This window comes from Scyliorhinus torazame, chromosome 6 (genome assembly GCF_047496885.1).
Source record: "Scyliorhinus torazame isolate Kashiwa2021f chromosome 6, sScyTor2.1, whole genome shotgun sequence".
In the NCBI taxonomy this organism is placed as follows: domain Eukaryota; kingdom Metazoa; phylum Chordata; class Chondrichthyes; order Carcharhiniformes; family Scyliorhinidae; genus Scyliorhinus; species Scyliorhinus torazame.
The window spans coordinates 46,194,944-46,214,334 of NC_092712.1; the positions used below are offsets into that span (position 1 = coordinate 46,194,944).

General features: G+C 47.0%; 1 protein-coding gene across 7 annotated transcripts in view; it reads right to left on the reverse strand.

Annotated features, from left to right (window-relative positions):
• Positions 1-19,391, reverse strand: part of kmt2ca (lysine (K)-specific methyltransferase 2Ca) — a 684,766-nt gene that overhangs the window by 50,158 nt on the left and 615,217 nt on the right. For all 7 annotated transcript variants that reach the window (XM_072508182.1, XM_072508181.1, XM_072508179.1 and 4 more), the window contains one exon: positions 2,714-2,920. In XM_072508182.1, coding sequence (XP_072364283.1) covers positions 2,714-2,920 — 207 coding nt within the window. The remainder of the gene's footprint in view (positions 1-2,713; positions 2,921-19,391) is intronic.

Below are 19,391 nucleotides of genomic sequence, written 5' to 3' on the forward strand. Positions count from 1 at the left end.
AAAGAACTGTGAGCAATTCAAGATAATATTGACAAAATGCCCATGACACTGCCCATGCTTAGTTAATGAATAAAAGTTTTTTCTGGATACAAAATGGTTTTGGGAGAAACACTTGAGAAACTTGCTCCATTAAATCAACAAATGGCCAGCGTCCCCAACTACGCTGTTATTGCAAAATGCAAGATTGGAATTACACAAATAGTATTGTAAGAGTCCTTCCTGCTTGTTCTTGTTTATTCACTGCCTATTCACTTGCTTTCCAGTTTTATTTTTGATCCATGGATGATTTAGGAGCATGTATCTTTAAGGTGGCCTGCCATTTTAAGTCAAGCAGAAGGAAGCCATGGCCTATATCTTTAATTCAAACAGCAGGATCCAGAAGGCTGTGCTGCTTTAGACTGGTGATTGGAAATTGGCTGACCTCAGTGATGACTCAGTTTGATTGATGTGGCTGGTGGCCAATGAATTGGCCCAAAAAGCAGTGCTCTGCCTGATAACAGGCGGTGATTGAATCTGATCCCACTGAAATGGTTCAGAGACCTAAGATGCTTTCAGCTTTCTTTTGGCAGCTTAGGGGGGAAGGCGCACTCTCTTTCTACTCCATTTATCTACAGAAAGACTGTTTCTCTGATCTGGCAGAAATGAAATGAAATGAAAATGAAATGAAAATCGCTTATTGTCACAAGTAGGCTTCAAATGAAGTTACTGTGGAAAGCCCCTAGTTGCCATATTCCAGCGCCTTCTGGAGGCTGGTACGGGAATTGAACCGTGCTGCTGGCCTGCCTTGGTCTGCTTTAAAAGCCAGTGATTTAGCCCAGTGTGCTAAACCAGCCCCTTGTGCTAAAAGCCTTGATGAAGCGGTTTACAGCAGAAGCATTACAGGTTGTGCAGAAAAGGTTCAGAATTTGATAGCTCGCTCCAGAAATATCCAGCTAATTCTCACCAAAAGGCCAGCGTGAGAACCAACTCTCTGCATAAAACGCTGGTGTGAACCAACCAATTTTTTCTCCAGAAAAGGCAGAGGCCTGGAAGCAAAGCTTGATGTGAAGCAAGAAGCCTCGCCAAGAGAAGTTGTGAGTAATATTGCTAAACTGCAAGGAAGACCATTGCAGAAACTTTAATCCACAAGCATACTGTGGAGAAAGCATGCTGCGAACCACCATTTGTAGCAAGGATTCTTAAATCTTTGTCCTTATTAGTTTCACCTCTTTTCCCCCCCTTCTTGTGTTGTCTGTCTTATGTGTGTGGGTGGAGGGTGGGGCAGTTAAAGGGGGTAGTAGGTTAGCTTGGTATTCAGTTGCATTTACTGCACATTCCATCATTATCCTTGTTATAAATAAACAGTAATTGTGTTTCAACGTACAAACCTGGTGACTGTAATTATTGGGCAGCCAAGGGCAAAAGATTTCAGGAATTTTTCTAAGAATTATTGGTTAATTCACTTATGTTGTGACTCCGGGTCGAGTGGGGCTGGAATTGACTGCGCACTTACCCAGGGTGTCATAACAGTATCAATATTAGTAATATTTTGGGGGTACAGTATGAGTATTTTGAGGCATATGTGGCAAGTAAAGCATGGATTAAGGGGGACAAGTGCCTTTCTAACTATGGTTCAATAAATTGTTTCATATCCGGGTCTATAATTGATAAAGATTGATTGCCACGATTATTCAATAGTTCCATTATTTTGTATCACACAAGACCAGAATGGTAGAAGGCAATTTGGATTGACGTTGATTTTTCTTTTGTCTAGTAATTCCCAAATGTTTAAATTAAATGTTAACACAGAAGCTGGACCCAAATTAATTGACAACCAGGAAGTTGGCAAGTAGTACACACAAACATAGGATTTTTTAAATTTACAGCCTGATGATCCATTTTATTGTATCTGCATAGACATGAGAAAGTGCAGTTTTTAGCTGAAGCAAGGATAAAAGGGCAGGGGTTAATTGGGCTGGTGTACACAATTAACTTATAGACTCTTTTTTAAAACCAAACATTCTTGTCTTATCCTATGCAGTATTTGATATTATATACAATTATATTTAAACCGTCTTGCCATTTCCTATGAACATTTTCCATTCTGAATTTCTCTGCCCATACTTGGAATGGAACTGCCTCAGTAAATTTGTTTTGCTATAATTACATTCTCCTGCCTCTGGTGATGCTAGGACACCTACTTTGGCAGGGAAATGTAATTACAGTCCGGTAAGTTTACATAAGCAGTTTTAGTTGTATGCGAGCACAGATATTCATGATGAAAAATAGCTGACAGAAAATATATTGAAAAGTAAATAGCCAGTAAATCACGATGGCACAAGGTTATTTCAGGAGCTCAGTCACCAAAGTATTTCTCCAGCTCTTAATGCACGTTCATGCTTTCTAAATAGATCTCTTTGGCCAAGCTTATGGTCATCTGTCCCTCTATCTCCTTTGGCTCAGTGTCAAGTTTTGTTCGATAACACTCCTGTGAAGCACCCTGGGTTATTTCATTACATTAAAAGGTGCTACAATAAAAGCAAGTTATTGTTCACTCACTTAACAAATTTACATCCATGCTGTGGGGGTGAGGGGGAAAGAGAATAGGCTAATTTACCATCTGTAATGCCATTTTACATATTGATAAATCGATTTGTCAGTGCTTTGTTTCTTTCTCAACACAAGATCTTTTATCTGGAAAGACTTGGACGATTGGTCACAAAGAACTGCTCACCTGCTTCAGCTGGTTCATTAGCATGTCGGTGTTGGGGTAAATCGCTTGCCTGTCCTCCTCATCTTTTTTTCGTTTCTTATAGCGTGACACCGTCTTCTCAGCCGTTTTCTGTGATCTTTTGTTTTTTGGCCGTTTCTTTTCTTCCTCTGAATCCTTTTTCTGCAGCTGATGGACCTTTGCATCAAAGTTCAATCCACTTGGCGGACTCTGCGTTCCAAAACACACATCATAAATTTATCTTATTGCTTTGTTTTACAGCATGAAAGAATCTATCATGTCAAATGCACTGAGGTTCGATCACAAGCAGTGTTTACCGCAGGCCTTCAGCAAAGATCTTCATCATTTAGATGACGTCGGAGCGAGGCGACTTCTTGCAAGCTGTGCCCAGCATACCCTCTAATTCTATCTTTTACTCTCATTCTATGCTTCTAAAACTTCATTCCAACTCTTTTAAACTCTCTAACAATGTTCTAATTCAATTACTTACAGATTTAGCGGTCTTTAGGACCCTGGCGACACCTGAAATTGACGACCTAAAATCGACCAGACCAGCCGACCACGTGTGAGCAGCTGCCGGAGCTGCAGTCCCAGGCCTGGGAATTTCCCTACAGCGGCTGCCAGAGACCAGGAAAACACCCTAGAAGCCAGGGCCTTCACTCTACAATCTCCCAGAGACCTGGAAAACACCACAGAAGCTGGGACCTCTAGTCTGCTGCTCTCCAACGGCCAGACCAGCATCGCAGCAGCTGCAGCCCTCCCCCCCCCCCACTAGCTCCCAACCCCTCTGACCCGGAGAGCTGCGACCCCCTGCAGGCCCCAAGCACTCCTTCCTCTCCCCCCACACTCTTAAAAATCAACTCTGACAGCCCAACAATCGCTAATACTGCTCTTTCAAATTTACTTGCAGGTCTAGAGATCCTCCGTCCTCTGAAGGAAGACCGCGATCTGGAAAGGACCCTGCAGACCCCAACACACGGACCCGACCAACGCCTCATCCACGATCCCAGAGACGCCATCCACTTACCGGCCTTCACCCCATCCACGCCGGAGCATGGTCTGGACATCCACCGACCTGTGAAGACAAACCCCAGCCCGACAACGACCCGGAACGCACGACCACGCAGACCCACCTACCGACGCAGGAACCGCAAGCAAGGCAACAAATCCTCCATCCACACGCCGACCAGAGTGAATAGCCTCATTGGACACAACTATTCCTGTAACACTGCATACTCTCACCATCTCCCAGGCTCGAAGAGGAGCAGTCACTCCAGGAAGTGTGGAAAACGTGCACGCCTGCAGGTGAGAGTGAGAGCCCCAAAACCCCTCTGCCTAGCTTACCCCTAGCTAATGTCCAATTTCTAGAAAACAAGCTACACGAACTTAAAGCCAGACTCACTTTTCAAAATGAACTAAGGGACTGCTGTGTGCTCTGTTTCATGGAGCCATGGCTCACTCCTGCTTCACCGGACTGTGCCCTACAATTAGAGGGCTTCTCAATCCACCGAATGGACCGTACGGTGGCCTCAGGCAAGGCAAGGTGGGATCTGCTTCCTAATCAACGCCTTCTGGTGCCTAGATGCAGCAACACTGGCGTGTTTCTGCTCCCCGGAACTAGAATACCTGACGCTGAAATGCTGCCCCTTCTACCTTCCGCGGGAGTTCAGCTCCGTTATCCTGACGGCGGTTTACATCCCACCCCATGCGAACGTGAAAATCGCACTGGACGAAATATTCACCACCACAAACAGCCTTGAAACAAAACATCCCGAGGCCTTGTTCATTGTAGCTGGGGACTTCAATCAGACCAAGCGCAAGATTGTACTACCAAGTTACCACCAACATGCCACCTGTTCCACCAGAGGCCCAAACATCCTGGACCACTGCTATACAAAATCAAACATGCCTACCTCTCAATCGCCCGCCCACACTTTGGCAAATCTGACCACAAGGCTGTGCTCCTGCTCCCGGCTTATAAGCAAAAACTGAAGCGGGAGAATCCGTCAAAGAAAGTCATGCATTGTTGGTCGGAGGAATCAGATGATCTCCTACTGGACTGCTTAGAGTCAGTTGACTGGTCAGTATTTAAGAACTCTGCGATTAGCCTGAATGAGTAGGCCACTACAGTAACGGACTTCATTGGTAAGTGTGTAGAAGACTGTGTACCAAAGAAGCAAATCCACGTGTTTCCCAACCGGAAACCCTGGATGAACAGGGATATCCACTGCTTGCTGAAGTCTAGGTCTGAGGCGTTCAAGTCAGGTGACCCTGACCTCTACAAGAAAGCCAGATATGATCTAAAGAAACCCGTCAAAGATGCCAAAAGACAGTACTGGGCCAAGCTTGAGTCCCAGGCTAGTCTATGGCAAGGTCTGCAAGGCATAACGGGTTACAAGGTGAAGGCATGTAAAATCGTCGGCTCCAACGCACCCCTTCCTGATGAGCTCAACGCATTCTATGCCCACTTTGAGCAAGAGGTCAGCGAGAGCGAGCCCTCCACCCCAGAAGCCGCAGATGAACTTGTATCTGAGATCACAACTGCAGACGTCAGAGCAGCCTTCTCAATGGTCAACCCACGGAAAGCCACTGGCCCGGATGCAGTACCCGGACGGGCACTCGGGTCTTGTGCGGATCAGCTGGCGGGGGTATTTGCAGACATCTTCAACCTCTCTTCACAACAATCTGAGGTCCATATCTGCTTCAAGTAGACGACCATCATCCCTGTACCAAAAAAAGGTCAAGCAGCGTGCCTTAATGACTATCGTTCAGTGGCTCTGACATCCATCATCATGAAGTGCTTCGAAAGGTTAGTCATGGCACGAATCAACTCCAGCCTCCCGGATTGCCTTGATCCACTACAGTTTGCCTACCGTTGCAACAGGTCCACAGCAGACGCCATCTCCATGGCCCTGCACTCTACCCTGGAACACCTAGATAACAAAGACACCGATGTCAGACTCCTATTTATCGAAAACAGCTCAGCCTTCAACACCATCATTCCTACGAAACTCATCTCCAAACTCCGTGGCCTTGGCTCCTCCCTCTGCGACTGGATCCTGAACTTTCTAACCCACAGGCCACAATCAGTAAAGATAGGCAACAACACCTCCACGATTATCCTCAACACCGGTGCCCCACAAGGCTGTGTCCTCAGCCCCCTACTATACTCCTTGTACACCTCTGACTGTGTGGCTAAATTCCCCATCAACTCGATTTTCAAATTTGCTGATGACACCACCGTAGTGGGTGGGATTTCAAACAATGACGAGACAGAGTACAGGAATGAGATCGAGAATCTGGTGAACTGGTGCCACGATAATAATCTCTCCCTCAATGTCAACAAAAAGGAGATTGTCAGGAAGTGTAGTGGAGAACATGCCCCTGTCTACATCAATGGGAACGAAGTAGAAAGGGTCGAAAGCGTCAAGTTTTTAGGTGTACAGATCACAACAGCCTGTCCTGGACCCCCATGCCGACACTATAGTTAAGAAAGCCCACCAACGACTCTACTTTCTCAGAAGACTGAGGAAATTTGGCATGTCAGCTACGACCCTCACCAACTTCTACAGATGCACCATAGAAAGCATTCTTTCTGGTTGTATCACAGCTTGGTATGGAGCCTGCTCTGCCCAAGACCGCAGGAAACTACAAAAGGTCGTGAATGTAGCCCAGTCCATCACGCAAACCAGCCTCCCATCCATTGACTCTATCTATAATTCCCGCTGCCTCAGAAAGGCAGCCAGCATAATTAAGGACCCCACACTCTCTTCCATCTTCTTCCGTCAGGAAAAAGATACCAAAGTTTGAGGTCACGTACCAACCGACTCAAGAACAGCTTCTTCCCTGCTGCCATCAGACTTTTGAATGGACCTACCTTGTATTAAGTTGATCTTTTCTCTACACCTTGCTACAACTGTAACATTACATTCTGCAGTCTCTCCTTCCTTCCCTATGTACGGTATGCATTGTTTGTACAGCATGCAAGAAACAATACTTTTCACTGTATACTAATATATGTGACAATAATAAATCAAATCAAACCAAAAGATCTGTACTTCAATAAATTTTACTTTGCGATGATAGACTAAATGAAATACAATTGTCATGTGAGAGTACCTTTTAAGACATGGATGTTTAAGCAATGTACCTTTAAGAAAACAGTGATGTCAGAGAGTGGGTGGAGCTGAGGTCAGGTCAGCCATTTTGGAAGTTTCAGTTTGGAAAAGCAGCTCGTGTGTGTCTGTGTGTTTCCAGAGAGCTGCAGTTTGAAAAGAGCTTGGGAGTGTCTGTGTTTGCAGTGAGCTGGATCTCTGACATGAAAGACTATCTCTGGATCATTTGGGTGATTTAAACTCATAATAGTAAAGCCTTTAACCTGATGTGATTCTGTTTAAAGGTGTTAAGTCTCTTGGAAGTTTGAAGGAACATTTTGAGGAATTATTTATTGTTGCAATATTTTCAGAGTTATCTTTGAAGTAAGGAGTGTTAAGAGATCCAATGTTTATTTAAGATGTTACGTTAAGTTCATGGAATAAACATTGTTTTGTGTTTAAAAACCCAAGTGTCCATAATTGTAATCCCACACCTAGGGAACAAGCCGTGTGCTAGGAAAAGCAACAAATACATTAAAGGGGGAGGTTGGTTGAACTCTATGATACATTTTGGGGTTCTGAAAACGCCTCGCCCATAACACACTATATTACAAAGTTTTACACAGAACAACCTTTAAAAGGTGCAGCTGAGCCTACTGTTTGTTATACCTGGAGGAATACTATCATTTGTATCTTCTTTGACCTCCAGCCACCCAGAAAGTCAAAAAACTGACTTCCGGGTGCGGCGATGACCAGCTGAGTCGCACGTTTCGGCAGCTCCCGGTGAAACGGACTTTTGGGCTCTTTATAGGAGGCCCAACGGCAATTTTGACGGCTAAAAACACTGTGCGGTAAACCAGAAGGGAATCCCCCCTGGATACGGATGGAAAAAGGAGGAGAAAGTGGCCGGATTGCAGTGGATCCTTTAGAACAGCGACAAGGAAGGCAAGCAAAAACCAAGATGGCGTCGGAAGGTGGCAGTTTAACATGGGGCCCTGAACAACAAGAGTTCTTGAAATGCTGTGTGGAAGAGATCAAAAAGGAAATGAAGAAAGAGCTGTTGGCCCCGATACTAGAGGCGATCGAAGGGCTAAAGGAGGAACAAAAGACCCAGGAGCGGGAGCTTCGGGTCGTGAAGGCAAAGGCAGCCGAGAATGAGGACGACATACAGGGCCTGGTGATGAAGACGGAGACGCATGAGGCACATCAGAAACGATGTGTGGAAAGGTTGGAGGCACTGGAAAACAACGCTAGGAGGAACAACCTGAGGATTCTTGGTCTTCCTGAAGGTGTGGAGGGAGCGGACGTCGGGGCATATGTGAGCACGATGCTGCACTCGTTAATGGGAGCGGAGGCCCCGGCGGGTCCGTTGGAGGTCGAGGGAGCATACCGAGTGATGGCGCGAGGACCGAGAGCAGGAGAAATTCCCAGAGCCATAGTGGTGAGATTCCTCCGTTTTAAGGATAGAGAAATGGTCCTTAGATGGGCGAAGAAAACTCGGAGCAGTAAATGGGAGAACGCGGTGATCCGCGTTTATCAAGACTGGAGAGCTTTAATCGGGCCAAGGCGGTGCTTCATAAAAAGAAGATAAAATTTGGAATGCTGCAACCGGCAAGTCTGTGGGTCACATATCGAGGGAGGCACCACTACTTTGAGACGGCGGATGAAGCGTGGACTTTTATTGTGGAAGAAAAACTGGAATGAGCGGGTTATTAAAAAGAACGTTTGAACAAAGTGGTGGGGCGAATGTGGGGGGCAAAGAGGGGGGTTAAAAAGGGGGGAAAGAGGAGTTTTATGTACTAATCCTGCGATGTGGTAACTTTTCTCTCTCCCACAGGTGGTGATGGGGGGAGGTGGAGGAGATGGGGCGTTGGCCATTGGGGGCGGGGCCAAGGGAGAAGCGCGGGCTTGGTTCCCGCGCTATGATAATCATGGCGGGAATAGAGAAGCAGGAAGGAGGGGGCGTCGCACGGTGCGAGCCGAGGTCACGGGGGGAAGCCGAGGTCGGCCAGAGTTTGCTGACTTCTGGGAGCAACATGGGGGGAGTAATTACGCTAGCGGGGGATCTAACGGGGGGGGGGTGGGAGGGGGAATTACTGGGTTGCTGCTGCTGGGGAGAGGGGAGAGCTGGTATGGGAGAGGATGGGCGGGGGGGCACCGCCTGGGGGAGATACAGCTGCGTGGGAACCGGGTGAGGAGCTGGAAAAAGGTGATGGCTAATCGACAAGGGGGGGGGGGTAGGAAGCCCCCCAACTCGGCTGATCACGTGGAACGTGAGAGGGCTGAACGGGCCGATAAAGAGGGCACGGGTACTCGCACACCTTAAGAAACTTAAGGCAGATGTGGTTATGTTACAGGAAACGCACCTGAAACTGATAGACCAGGTTAGGCTACGCAAAGGATGGGTGGGGCAGGTGTTCCATTCGGGGCTAGATGCGAAAAACAGGGGGGTGGCTATATTAGTGGGGAAGCGGGTAATGTTCGAGGCAAAGACTATAGTGGCGGATAACGGGGGCAGATACGTGATGGTGAGTGGCAAACTACAGGGGGAGACGGTGGTTTTGGTAAACGTATATGCCCCGAACTGGGATGATGCCAATTTTATGAGGCGGATGCTAGGACGCATTCCGGACCTAGAGATGGGAAAGCTAATAATGGGGGGAGATTTTAATACGGTGTTGGAACCAGGGCTGGATAGGTCGAAGTCCAGGACTGGAAGGAGGCCGGCAGCAGCCAAGGTACTTAAAGATTTTATGGAGCAGATGGGAGGTGTAGACCCGTGGAGATTTAGCAGACCTAGGAGTAAGGAGTTCTCGTTTTTCTCCTATGTCCATAAAGTCTACTCGCGAATAGACTTTTTTGTGCTGGGTAGGGCATTGATCCCTTAGGTGAGGGGAACGGAGTATACGGCTATAGCCATTTCGGATCACGCTCCACACTGGGTGGACTTGGAGATAGGGGAGGAAACAGGAGGGCGCCCACCCTGGAGAATGGACATGGGACTAATGGCAGATGAGGGGGTGTGTCTAAGGGTGAGGGGGTGCATTGAAAAGTACTTGGAACTCAATGATAATGGGGAGGTCCAGGTGGGAGGGGTCTGGGAGGCGTTGAAGGCGGTGGTTAGAGGGGAGCTGATATCAATAAGGGCACATAAAGGGAAGCAGGAGAGTAAGGAACGGGAGCGGTTGCTGCAAGAACTTTTGAGGGTGGACAGACAATATGCGGAAGCACCGGAGGAGGGACTGTACAGGGAAAGGCAAAGGCTACATGTAGAATTTGACTTGCTGACTACGGGCACTGCAGAGGCACAATGGAGGAAGACACAGGGTGGACAGTACGAATATGGGGAGAAGGCGAGCAGGTTGCTGGCACACCAATTGAGGAAAAGGAGAGCAGCGAGGGAAATAGGGGGAGTGAGGGATGAGGAAGGAGAGATGGAGCGGGGAGCGGAGAGAGTGAATGGAGTGTTCAAGACATTTTATAAAAAATTATATGAAGCTCAACCCCCGGATGGGAGGGAGAGAATGATGGGCTTCTTGGATCGGCTGGAATTTCCCAAGGTGGAAGAGCAGGAAAGGGTGGGACTGGGAGCACAGATCGAGGTAGAAGAAGTGGTGAAAGGAATTAGGAGCATGCAGGCGGGAAAGGCCCCAGGACCGGATGGATTCCCAGTCGAATTCTATAGAAAATATGTGGACTTGCTCGCCCCGGTACTGACGAGGACCTTTAATGCGGCAAAGGAAAGGGGACAACTGCCCCCGACTATGTCTGAAGCAACGATATCGCTTCTCTTAAAGAAGGAAAAGGACCCGCTACAATGCGGGTCCTATAGACCTATTTCCCTCCTAAATGTAGATGCCAAGATCCTAGCCAAGGTAATGGCAATGAGAATAGAGGAATGTGTCCCGGGGGTGGTCCACGAGGACCAAACTGGGTTTGTGAAGGGGAGACAGCTGAACACGAATATACGGAGGTTGTTAGGGGTAATGATGATGGCCCCACCAGAGGGAGAAACGGAGATAGTAGTGGCGATGGATGCCGAGAAAGCATTTGATAGAGTGGAGTGGGATTATTTGTGGGAGGTGTTGAGGAGATTTGGTTTTGGAGAGGGGTATGTTAGATGGGTGCAGCTGTTGTATAGGGCCCCAGTGGCGAGCGTGGTCACGAATGGACGGGGATCTGCATATTTTCGGCTCCATAGAGGGACAAGGCAGGGATGCCCTCTGTCCCCATTATTGTTTGCACTGGCAATTGAGCCCCTGGCGATAGCGTTGAGGGGTCCAAGAAGTGGAGGGGAGTATTTAGGGGAGGAGAAGAACACCGGGTATCTTTGTATGCGGACGATTTGCTACTATACGTGGCGGACCCGGCGGAGGGGATGCCAGAAATAATGCGGATACTTGGGGAGTTTGGGGATTTTTCAGGGTATAAATTGAACATGGGGAAAAGTGAGTTGTTTGTGGTGCATCCAGGGGAGCAGAGTAGAGAAATAGAGGACCTACCGTTGAGGAAGGTAACAAGGGACTTTCGTTACCTGGGGATCCAGATAGCTAAGAATTGGGGCACATTGCATAGGTTAAATTTAACGCGGTTGGTGGAACAGATGGAGGAGGATTTCAAGAGATGGGATATGGTATCCCTGTCACTGGCAGGGAGGGTGCAGGCGGTTAAGATGGTGGTCCTCCCGAGATTCCTCTTTGTGTTTCAGTGCCTCCCGGTGGTGATCACGAAGGCTTTTTTTAAAAAGGATTGAAAAGAGCATCATGGGTTTTGTGTGGGCCGGGAAGACCCCGAGAGTGAGGAAGGGATTCTTACAGCGTAGCAGGGATAGGGGGGGGCTGGCACTACCGAGCCTAAGTGAGTATTATTGGGCCGCTAATATTTCAATGGTGAGTAAGTGGATGGGAGAGGAGGAGGGAGCGGCGTGGAAGAGATTAGAGAGGGCGTCCTGTAGGGGGACTAGCCTACAGGCTATAGTGACAGCCCCATTGCCGTTCTCACCGAGGAACTACACCACAAGCCCGGTGGTGGTGGCTACACTGAAGATTTGGGGACAGTGGAGACGGCATAGGGGAAAGACTCGAGCCTTGGGGGGGGGGGGGGTCCCCGATAAGAAACAATCATAGGTTTGCCCCGGGGGGAATGAATGGGTGATATGGAATGTGGCAAAGAGCAGGAATAACGCAACAGAAAGATCGATTTGTGGATGGGAAGTTCGCGAGTCTGGGAGCGCTGACCGAGAAATATGGGTTGCCCCAAGGGAATGCATTCAGGTATATGCAACTGAGGGCTTTTGCGAGGCAACAGGTGAGGGAATTCCCGCAGCTCCCGACACAAGAGGTGCAGGACAGAGTGATCTCAAAGACATGGGTGGGGGATGGTAAGGTGTCAGATATATATAGGGAAATGAGGGACGAAGGGGAGACTATGGTAGATGAACTAAAAGGGAAATGGGAAGAAGAGCTGGGGGAGGAGATCGAGGAGGGGCTGTGGGCAGATGCCCTAAGCAGGGTAAACTCGTCGTCCTCGTGTGCCAGGCTAAGCCTGATTCAGTTTAAGGTATTACACAGGCCACAGATGACTGGAGCACGGCTCAGTAAATTTTTTGGGGTGGAGGATAGGTGTGCGAGGTGCTCGAGAAGCCCAGCGAATCATACCCATATGTTTTGGTCATGCCCGGCACTACAGGGGTTTTGGATGGGGGTGACAAAGGTGCTTTCAAAAGTAGTAGGAGTCCGGGTCGAACCAAGCTGGGGGTTGGCTATATTTGGGGTTGCACAAGAGCCGGGAGTGCAGGAGGCGAGAGAGGCCGATGTTTTGGCCTTTGCGTCCCTAGTAGCCCGGCGCAGGATATTGCTAATGTGGAAAGAAGCCAAGCCCCCGGGGGTGGAGACCTGGATAAATGACATGGCGGGGTTTATAAAGCTAGAGCGGATTAAGTTCGTCCTAAGGGGGTCGGCTCAAGGGTTCACCAGGCGGTGGCAACCGTTCGTCGAATACCTCGCAGAAAGATAGACGGAATGGAAAAAAGAAGGCAGCAGCAGCAGCCCAGGATCGGGGGGGGGGGGGGGGGGAGAGAGGAGGAACCAGAAGGACTCTCTGGGTTGTTAATATATACTGTATAGTATGTATAGGTCGTTGCTACAGATAACTATATATTGGACTGTTAAATTATATTTTTGGAGTGTTACTTGTGACAAGGCAGTTGCCAATTAGGGCTAGTTTTCATTTTTGTTATTTATTATTTATTCATTTTTTGTTTATAAAATAGGTCATTGTTATTTGTGTTGTTATAATATTGTGTAAAGGATGCACAATGTACTGTGTTGGTTGACCAAAAATTTTCAATAAAATATTTAATTTAAAAAAAGAAAGTCAAAGAACTATAAAGTTAATCGATTTGAACCTGAGCCCAAAACCGACGCAAACTATCTTCTAATTCTCTTCACACCACTGCTTCTCTTTCTCACAAATACATTTTTTAAAACTGTAAATAATATCAACTTTGATATTTGGAGACTTCACCACAGACAACAAATATAATACAGAAGCTGTTTGTGTCCTTATTCAAACCCTTTATTTTGAAACTTTGCTATTGAGTTTCAAATATAATTCTCTCACATTTAAGAATAAGCCTAATGATGTTTGAAGCTGAACTCAGCTGGTGTGTGGCTTAAACTCTGGCATTGATCTGTTGGACTAATGATAATAATAATCTTTATTAGTGTCACTATTTCTGTGCTGTAAATGCTTTGTAGTATTATATTCCACATTACTGAGATAATAGGAATTTGGTTTTATTGAGTCATTAATTAGTCTTCTGATTAGATCAAAATTACAGTTTTAAGGTTTATAAAAAACTTTTAATCATTTTTTCCCATGTTTGCCAAACAATTATTCCAATGACAGAAAACATTTATTTTATGCTCTCTTTCACCAGTTGACTGTGAAAGCAGAAACACTACAACTTTCCTCAAAAGTACAATTTGTGTGAATGCACTTTGTGGCACTTGCATGGATTGAGAATTTGACAGCTGACAGGAGACAGAGTAGGAATAAATGGGCTTTTTGAAGTGGCAGGCGGGGACCTGTGGGGTCCTGCAGGGATTAGTGCTTGGGCCCCAGCTATTTACATCAATGATTTTGTCCAGGGAACCAAATGTAATATTCCCAAGTTTGTTGACAACACAAAACTTGGTGGGAATGTGAGTGGTGAGGCTTCAAGGTGATGTAGACAAGTTGCGTGAGTGGGCATATGCATGGTAGTTGCAGTATAACGCGGATGAATATGAAGTTATCCACTTTGGATACAAAAACAGAATGGCAGAGTTATTTAAAGGGTGATAGATTGGGAAATGTTGATATGGGTACCCTAGTACACCAGTCGCTGAAAGCAATATGCAGTGTTAGGAAGGCAAATGGTATGTTGGCTTTCATTGCAAGAGGATGAGGAGCAAGGATGTCTTACTGCAGCTGTACAGGTCTTACTGCAGCTGTACAGGTCCTTGGTGAGACTACACAAGAATATCATATGCAGTTTTGGTTTCCTTACCTAAGAAAGTATGTACTTTCTTATAGATTACTGTAAAGGTTCATTGGACTAATTCCTGGGAATGCAGGATTGTATGAAGAGAGATTGGGTCAACTGGGCCTATATTCACTGGAATTTGGAAGAATGAGAGGGGATCTAATTGAAACATGTAAAATTCTGACAGGGTCGGACAGACTGGATGCAGGGATGTTGTTTCCTCTGGTTGAAGAGTCTAGAACAAGTGGTCTCAGGATAGGGGGGTAGGCCATTTAGGACTGACATGAGGAGAAATTTATTGACTCGAGGATAGTTCCACCACTTGACTGTGAAAGCAGGAACACTGCAACTTTTTCCAAAAGGACAATCTGTATGAATGCACTTTGTGACACTTGCATGGCTTGAGAATTGGTGAGCTGACAGTAAATAGGTTTTTTGAGGTGGCACGGCTTGTGGGGTCCTGCGGGGATTAGTCCTTGATCAGAGCAGTAGTGATACCTGTCCTCCTATATGGCTCAGAGGCGTGGATGGTGTACAACAGGCATCTCAAAACCCTGGAGATGTACCACCAGCGCTGCCCCCATTTGCAGGATAGGCGCATCACTGTCAGTGTTCTCGCTCAGGCCAACTCCCTCACCATCGAAGCATTGACCACGCTCCATCAGCTCTGTTGGGTAGGCCACATCGTCCGCCCGACACGAGACTCTCAAAACAAGCACTACACTCTGAGCTTCAACATGGCAAGAGAGCCCTGGGAGGACAGGGGAAATGCTGAAAGGACACCCTCCTCAAATCCTCTTTGTAAAAAGGAGGAACTGAAAACCTCCGGTTTCATTGCTAAGAGCAAGCTAAAGCCAATCATCAACTGAGAAAGATGCATGTTGCAACCCACCCACCTGCTCCTCTAATCACGTTCTGCTCCACCTGTGGCAGAGACTGCATGCATTGGAATCCTCAAGTCACCCGAGAACTCATTTTTAAGCAGGTCATCACCAACTCTGAGGGACTGCCTGAGAGAGACTGGAGCATTAAGCCACATTTAAAGAACAACCTGCATCATTTGGCTGCATATTTAACTTCTGTTGTTCAGGCAGGTCATTCTGTGCTCATCAGTGCAAGTACAAGCACTATCAGATGGGGTGTAGCATGTCCAGGTCGTTCTTTGCTGCTCTGCTAATTTCTTAGAACACCATTATCCAACGTACCACAGTTAAATTTTCCGCTTTCTTCACCTTCCTGACCTCTCTCAATGAGCCTGCCAATCTGGTACTAATTCGGAGTTTCTTTTTTGCTCTGAGTCCATAAAATCATAGGTGGCCATATGGAGGTCATTCAAGCGGGGGGAGCGAAAAGACAATTTGTAGTTGCAGGGCATTATATAATTGGGAGAAAGATAGCATGCTTTGTAAGCAGGATCGAGAGTCCGCATGGTGTGTTGCCTGCTCGGTGCCAAGGTGAGGGGCATCTGACCGGCTTGAAAGGATATTGGAGCGGGTGGGGATTGGCATCGGGATGACAAAATTAGGGAAGTAACCATATGGCTAAAGGAGTGCAGGAAGGAGGGGTTTAATTTCATGGGGCATTGGCATCAGTCTGTACAGTTGGGGCGGTCCCCATTGGAACCCATCTGGGACCAGTATTCTAGCTAAAAGGATAAATAGGGTGGTCTCAAGGACTTTAAACTAGCAAGTGGGGGGAAGGAAAGGGTAACATTATGGGAAGTAAAATGGTTAATGGGAGGCAAAGCAGCAGGTTAGCACATGGGAAGGTGGGTTCAACTACATCGAAGGTTATGAAAAAAGATAAAGAGAACTCAGGAGATGTTATTAATGGAGGTGTTAGGATTCAAAAAGGTATTAAAACTAGCAGAAGGGCACTCTACCTGAATGCTCGTAGCATTCAAAACAAGATAAATGAGTTGACGGCATAAATCATTGCAAATGAGTATGATTTAGTGGCTATTACAGAGACATGGTTGCAGGATGGTCACGAGTTAAATATCCAGGGGTATCAGGTTATTTGGAAGGACGAACAAGAAGGTAAGGGAGATGGTGTAGAACTGATATTTAAGGATGACATCAGGGCGGTAGTGAGAGATGATATAGGTTCTATGGAGAAAAAGGTTGAATCCATTTGGATGGAAATTAGAAATAGTAAGGAGAAAAGGTTACTGATAGGCATAGTCTATAGGCCACCAAATAATAACGGGCAATAAACAAAGAAGTAACTGATGCATGTGAAAATGGTACGGCAATTATCATGGGGGATTTTAATCTACATGTCGATTGGTCAAACCAGGTTGGTCAGGGCAGCCACGAGTAGGGCTTCATAGATAATTTTCTCGAACAGTATGTAATGGAACTTATGAGGGAGCAAGCTATCCTAGATCCGTCCTGTGCAATGAGACAGGAATAATTAATGATCTCATAGGTAGGGATCTTCTCGGAAGGAGCATTAATAGTATGGTTGAATTTTAAATACAGATGAAGTGTGAGAAGGTAAACTCCACTACTAGTGTCTTGTGCTTAAACAAAGGAGACTTTGTGGTGGGACAATTGAGGAACAGTGGAGGACTTTCAAAGAGATTTTTCACAGAGCTCAAAAAAGTATATACCAATGAAAAGGAAGGACGATAGGAAAAGAGGATAATCAACCATGGATATCTAAGGAAATAAAGGAGGGTATCAAATTGAAAGAAAAGGCACACAAAGTGGCAAAAAATTAGTGGGAAGCTAGAGAATTGGGAAATCTTTAAAGGTCAACAGAAAGCCACGATAAAAGCTATAAAGAAAATTAAGATAGATTATGAGAGTAAACTAGCTCAGAATATAAAAACTGATAGAAAGTTTCTATAAATACATAAAACAAAAAAATGTAGCTAAGGTAAACAATCGTCCTTTAGAGGATGAGAAGGGGGATTGAACAATGGGAAATGAGGAAACATCTGCGGCATTGACCAGGTATTTTGTGTCGGTCTTCACAGTGGAAGACACAAATAACATTTCAATAATTGTTGGCAAGGAGGCGGTGAGGACCTAGAAACAATCATTATCACTAAGGACGTAGTGTTGGGCAAGCTAATGGGGCCAATGGTGGACAAGTCACCTTGTCCTGATGGAATGCATCCCAGGGTACTAAAAGAGGTGGCAGTTGTTTCCGCAATTGTTGACAATTTACATAGATGATCTGGAGTTGGGGACCAAGTGTAATGTGTCAAAGTTTGCAGATGACACTAAGATGAGTGGGAGAGTCAAGTGTGCAGAGGACACTGAAAGACTATAGAGGGATACATATAGTTTATGTGAGTGGGCAATGTCATAATATACGCCAGTATATCATGGCGCAGATACACACACACACACACTGATGGACAGACATCGGGACCAATCAACACACACAACACCGCAGCCAATCACCAGTTAGAGCACACGCACTATAAAGACAGGGGGCATCAGAGTTCCCGCTCAATCGAGCTGCAGCCTCCTAGTAGGACAGAGCTTACAGCTTGCAGCACAGATCTTCACCATGTGCTGAGTGCATAGACTGGTTAGGACAAGGCACAGGTCTTTAGTTCAATCTAATATCGTGTTAACCCACAGTGAAAGTATGTTCAACAGTTTCTGACTTAATAAAATAGTGTTGCACTATTTTAAGTGTTGGTGGCCTATATGTGTTCCACGGATCCAGAGCACCCAACACATCATGATACCAGGAGTTGAGGGATATTAGAACTTCTTAGACCTACCTGCAAGTGATCTGCCGTCCACCAGCATACCGTCATCCTGAATGGACAGCGTAAGCCCACCGCCGCCGCTCCGCATCACCGGTAACCTAGGGGCCAACTGGAAGATATTCAAACAACGCTTCCAGCTCTACCTTGAAGCCACAGACCGGGAGGATGCCTCGGACACCAGGAAGATCGCTCTCTTCCTATCCACGGCCGGGGACCATGCCATCCACATTTTCAATTCTCTCACCTTTGCGGATGATGAAGATAAAACAAAGTTCAAGACAGTCCTCCTCAAGTTTGACATTCACTGCAGCATAGAGGTGAATGAAAGTTTCGAGCGCTATGTATTCCAACAGCATTTGCAGGGTAAGGACGAACCTTTCCAGTCCTTTCTCATCCACCTCCGCATCCTTGCGCAGTCCTGTAGCTACGGGCCCACCTCCGACTCCATGATACGCGACCAGATCGTTTTCGGTGTTCAGTCAGACCCCCTACGCCAGCAGCTCCTCAAGGTAAAGCAGCTCACCCTAGCGACCGCCATCGAGACCTGCGTGCTACACGAAAACGCCACTAGTCGGTATTCCCACATCCAAGCGGCTGAAACGGCGCAGCCAGGTCCCCACGAGGCGGAACTGGTCCGAGCAATCGAGCAACTCCAGGGCCTCAGTCTGCATGACGGCGGCCATTTTGTGCACTTTTCGCGGACTCCCGCGCTTGTGCGCACCAAACGAGGGGATGGCGACGTCGATGAACGTAATGCGCAGGCGCGCACTACGTACGTAATGCGCATGCGCGGTGGCGCAGCGAACATACTGACGCTACGACGTGCGGCAACTGTGGCTCCGCCCATTTAAAGCGGCAAAGTCCTGCCAAATCCCGACAATGCCGGAGATGTGGCAAACTTGGCCACTATGCAGCTTTATGCAGAGCAGCTCAGCCTGCCAACTCATATCGCTTCAGCCAGCCTCGCAGGAATGTCCGGGCCATTCAATCCACGGTCACAGAGTCCGATGCGGATCTACTACGCAACATTGACACCGAGGACCCGAAGGCGCCTTTCTGAGTCGGTATCATTACAAAAAACAGGATGTCCCCGAAGCAAAGAATCCAGCCTCTATCGGTATACAGTATCGATCCAGACGATGAGTGGTGTGCCACCCTGACGGTCAACCGGTCCCAAATACGATTCAGCCTGGACACTGGTGCCTCCGCCAATCTCATTGCACGGTCTGACCTCCAAAGCCTTCGTGTCAAACCAGCCATCCTTCCATCAGCTTGCCAGCTATTAGATTACAATGGCAATGCCATTGCTGCCAGCGGCTCGTGCCA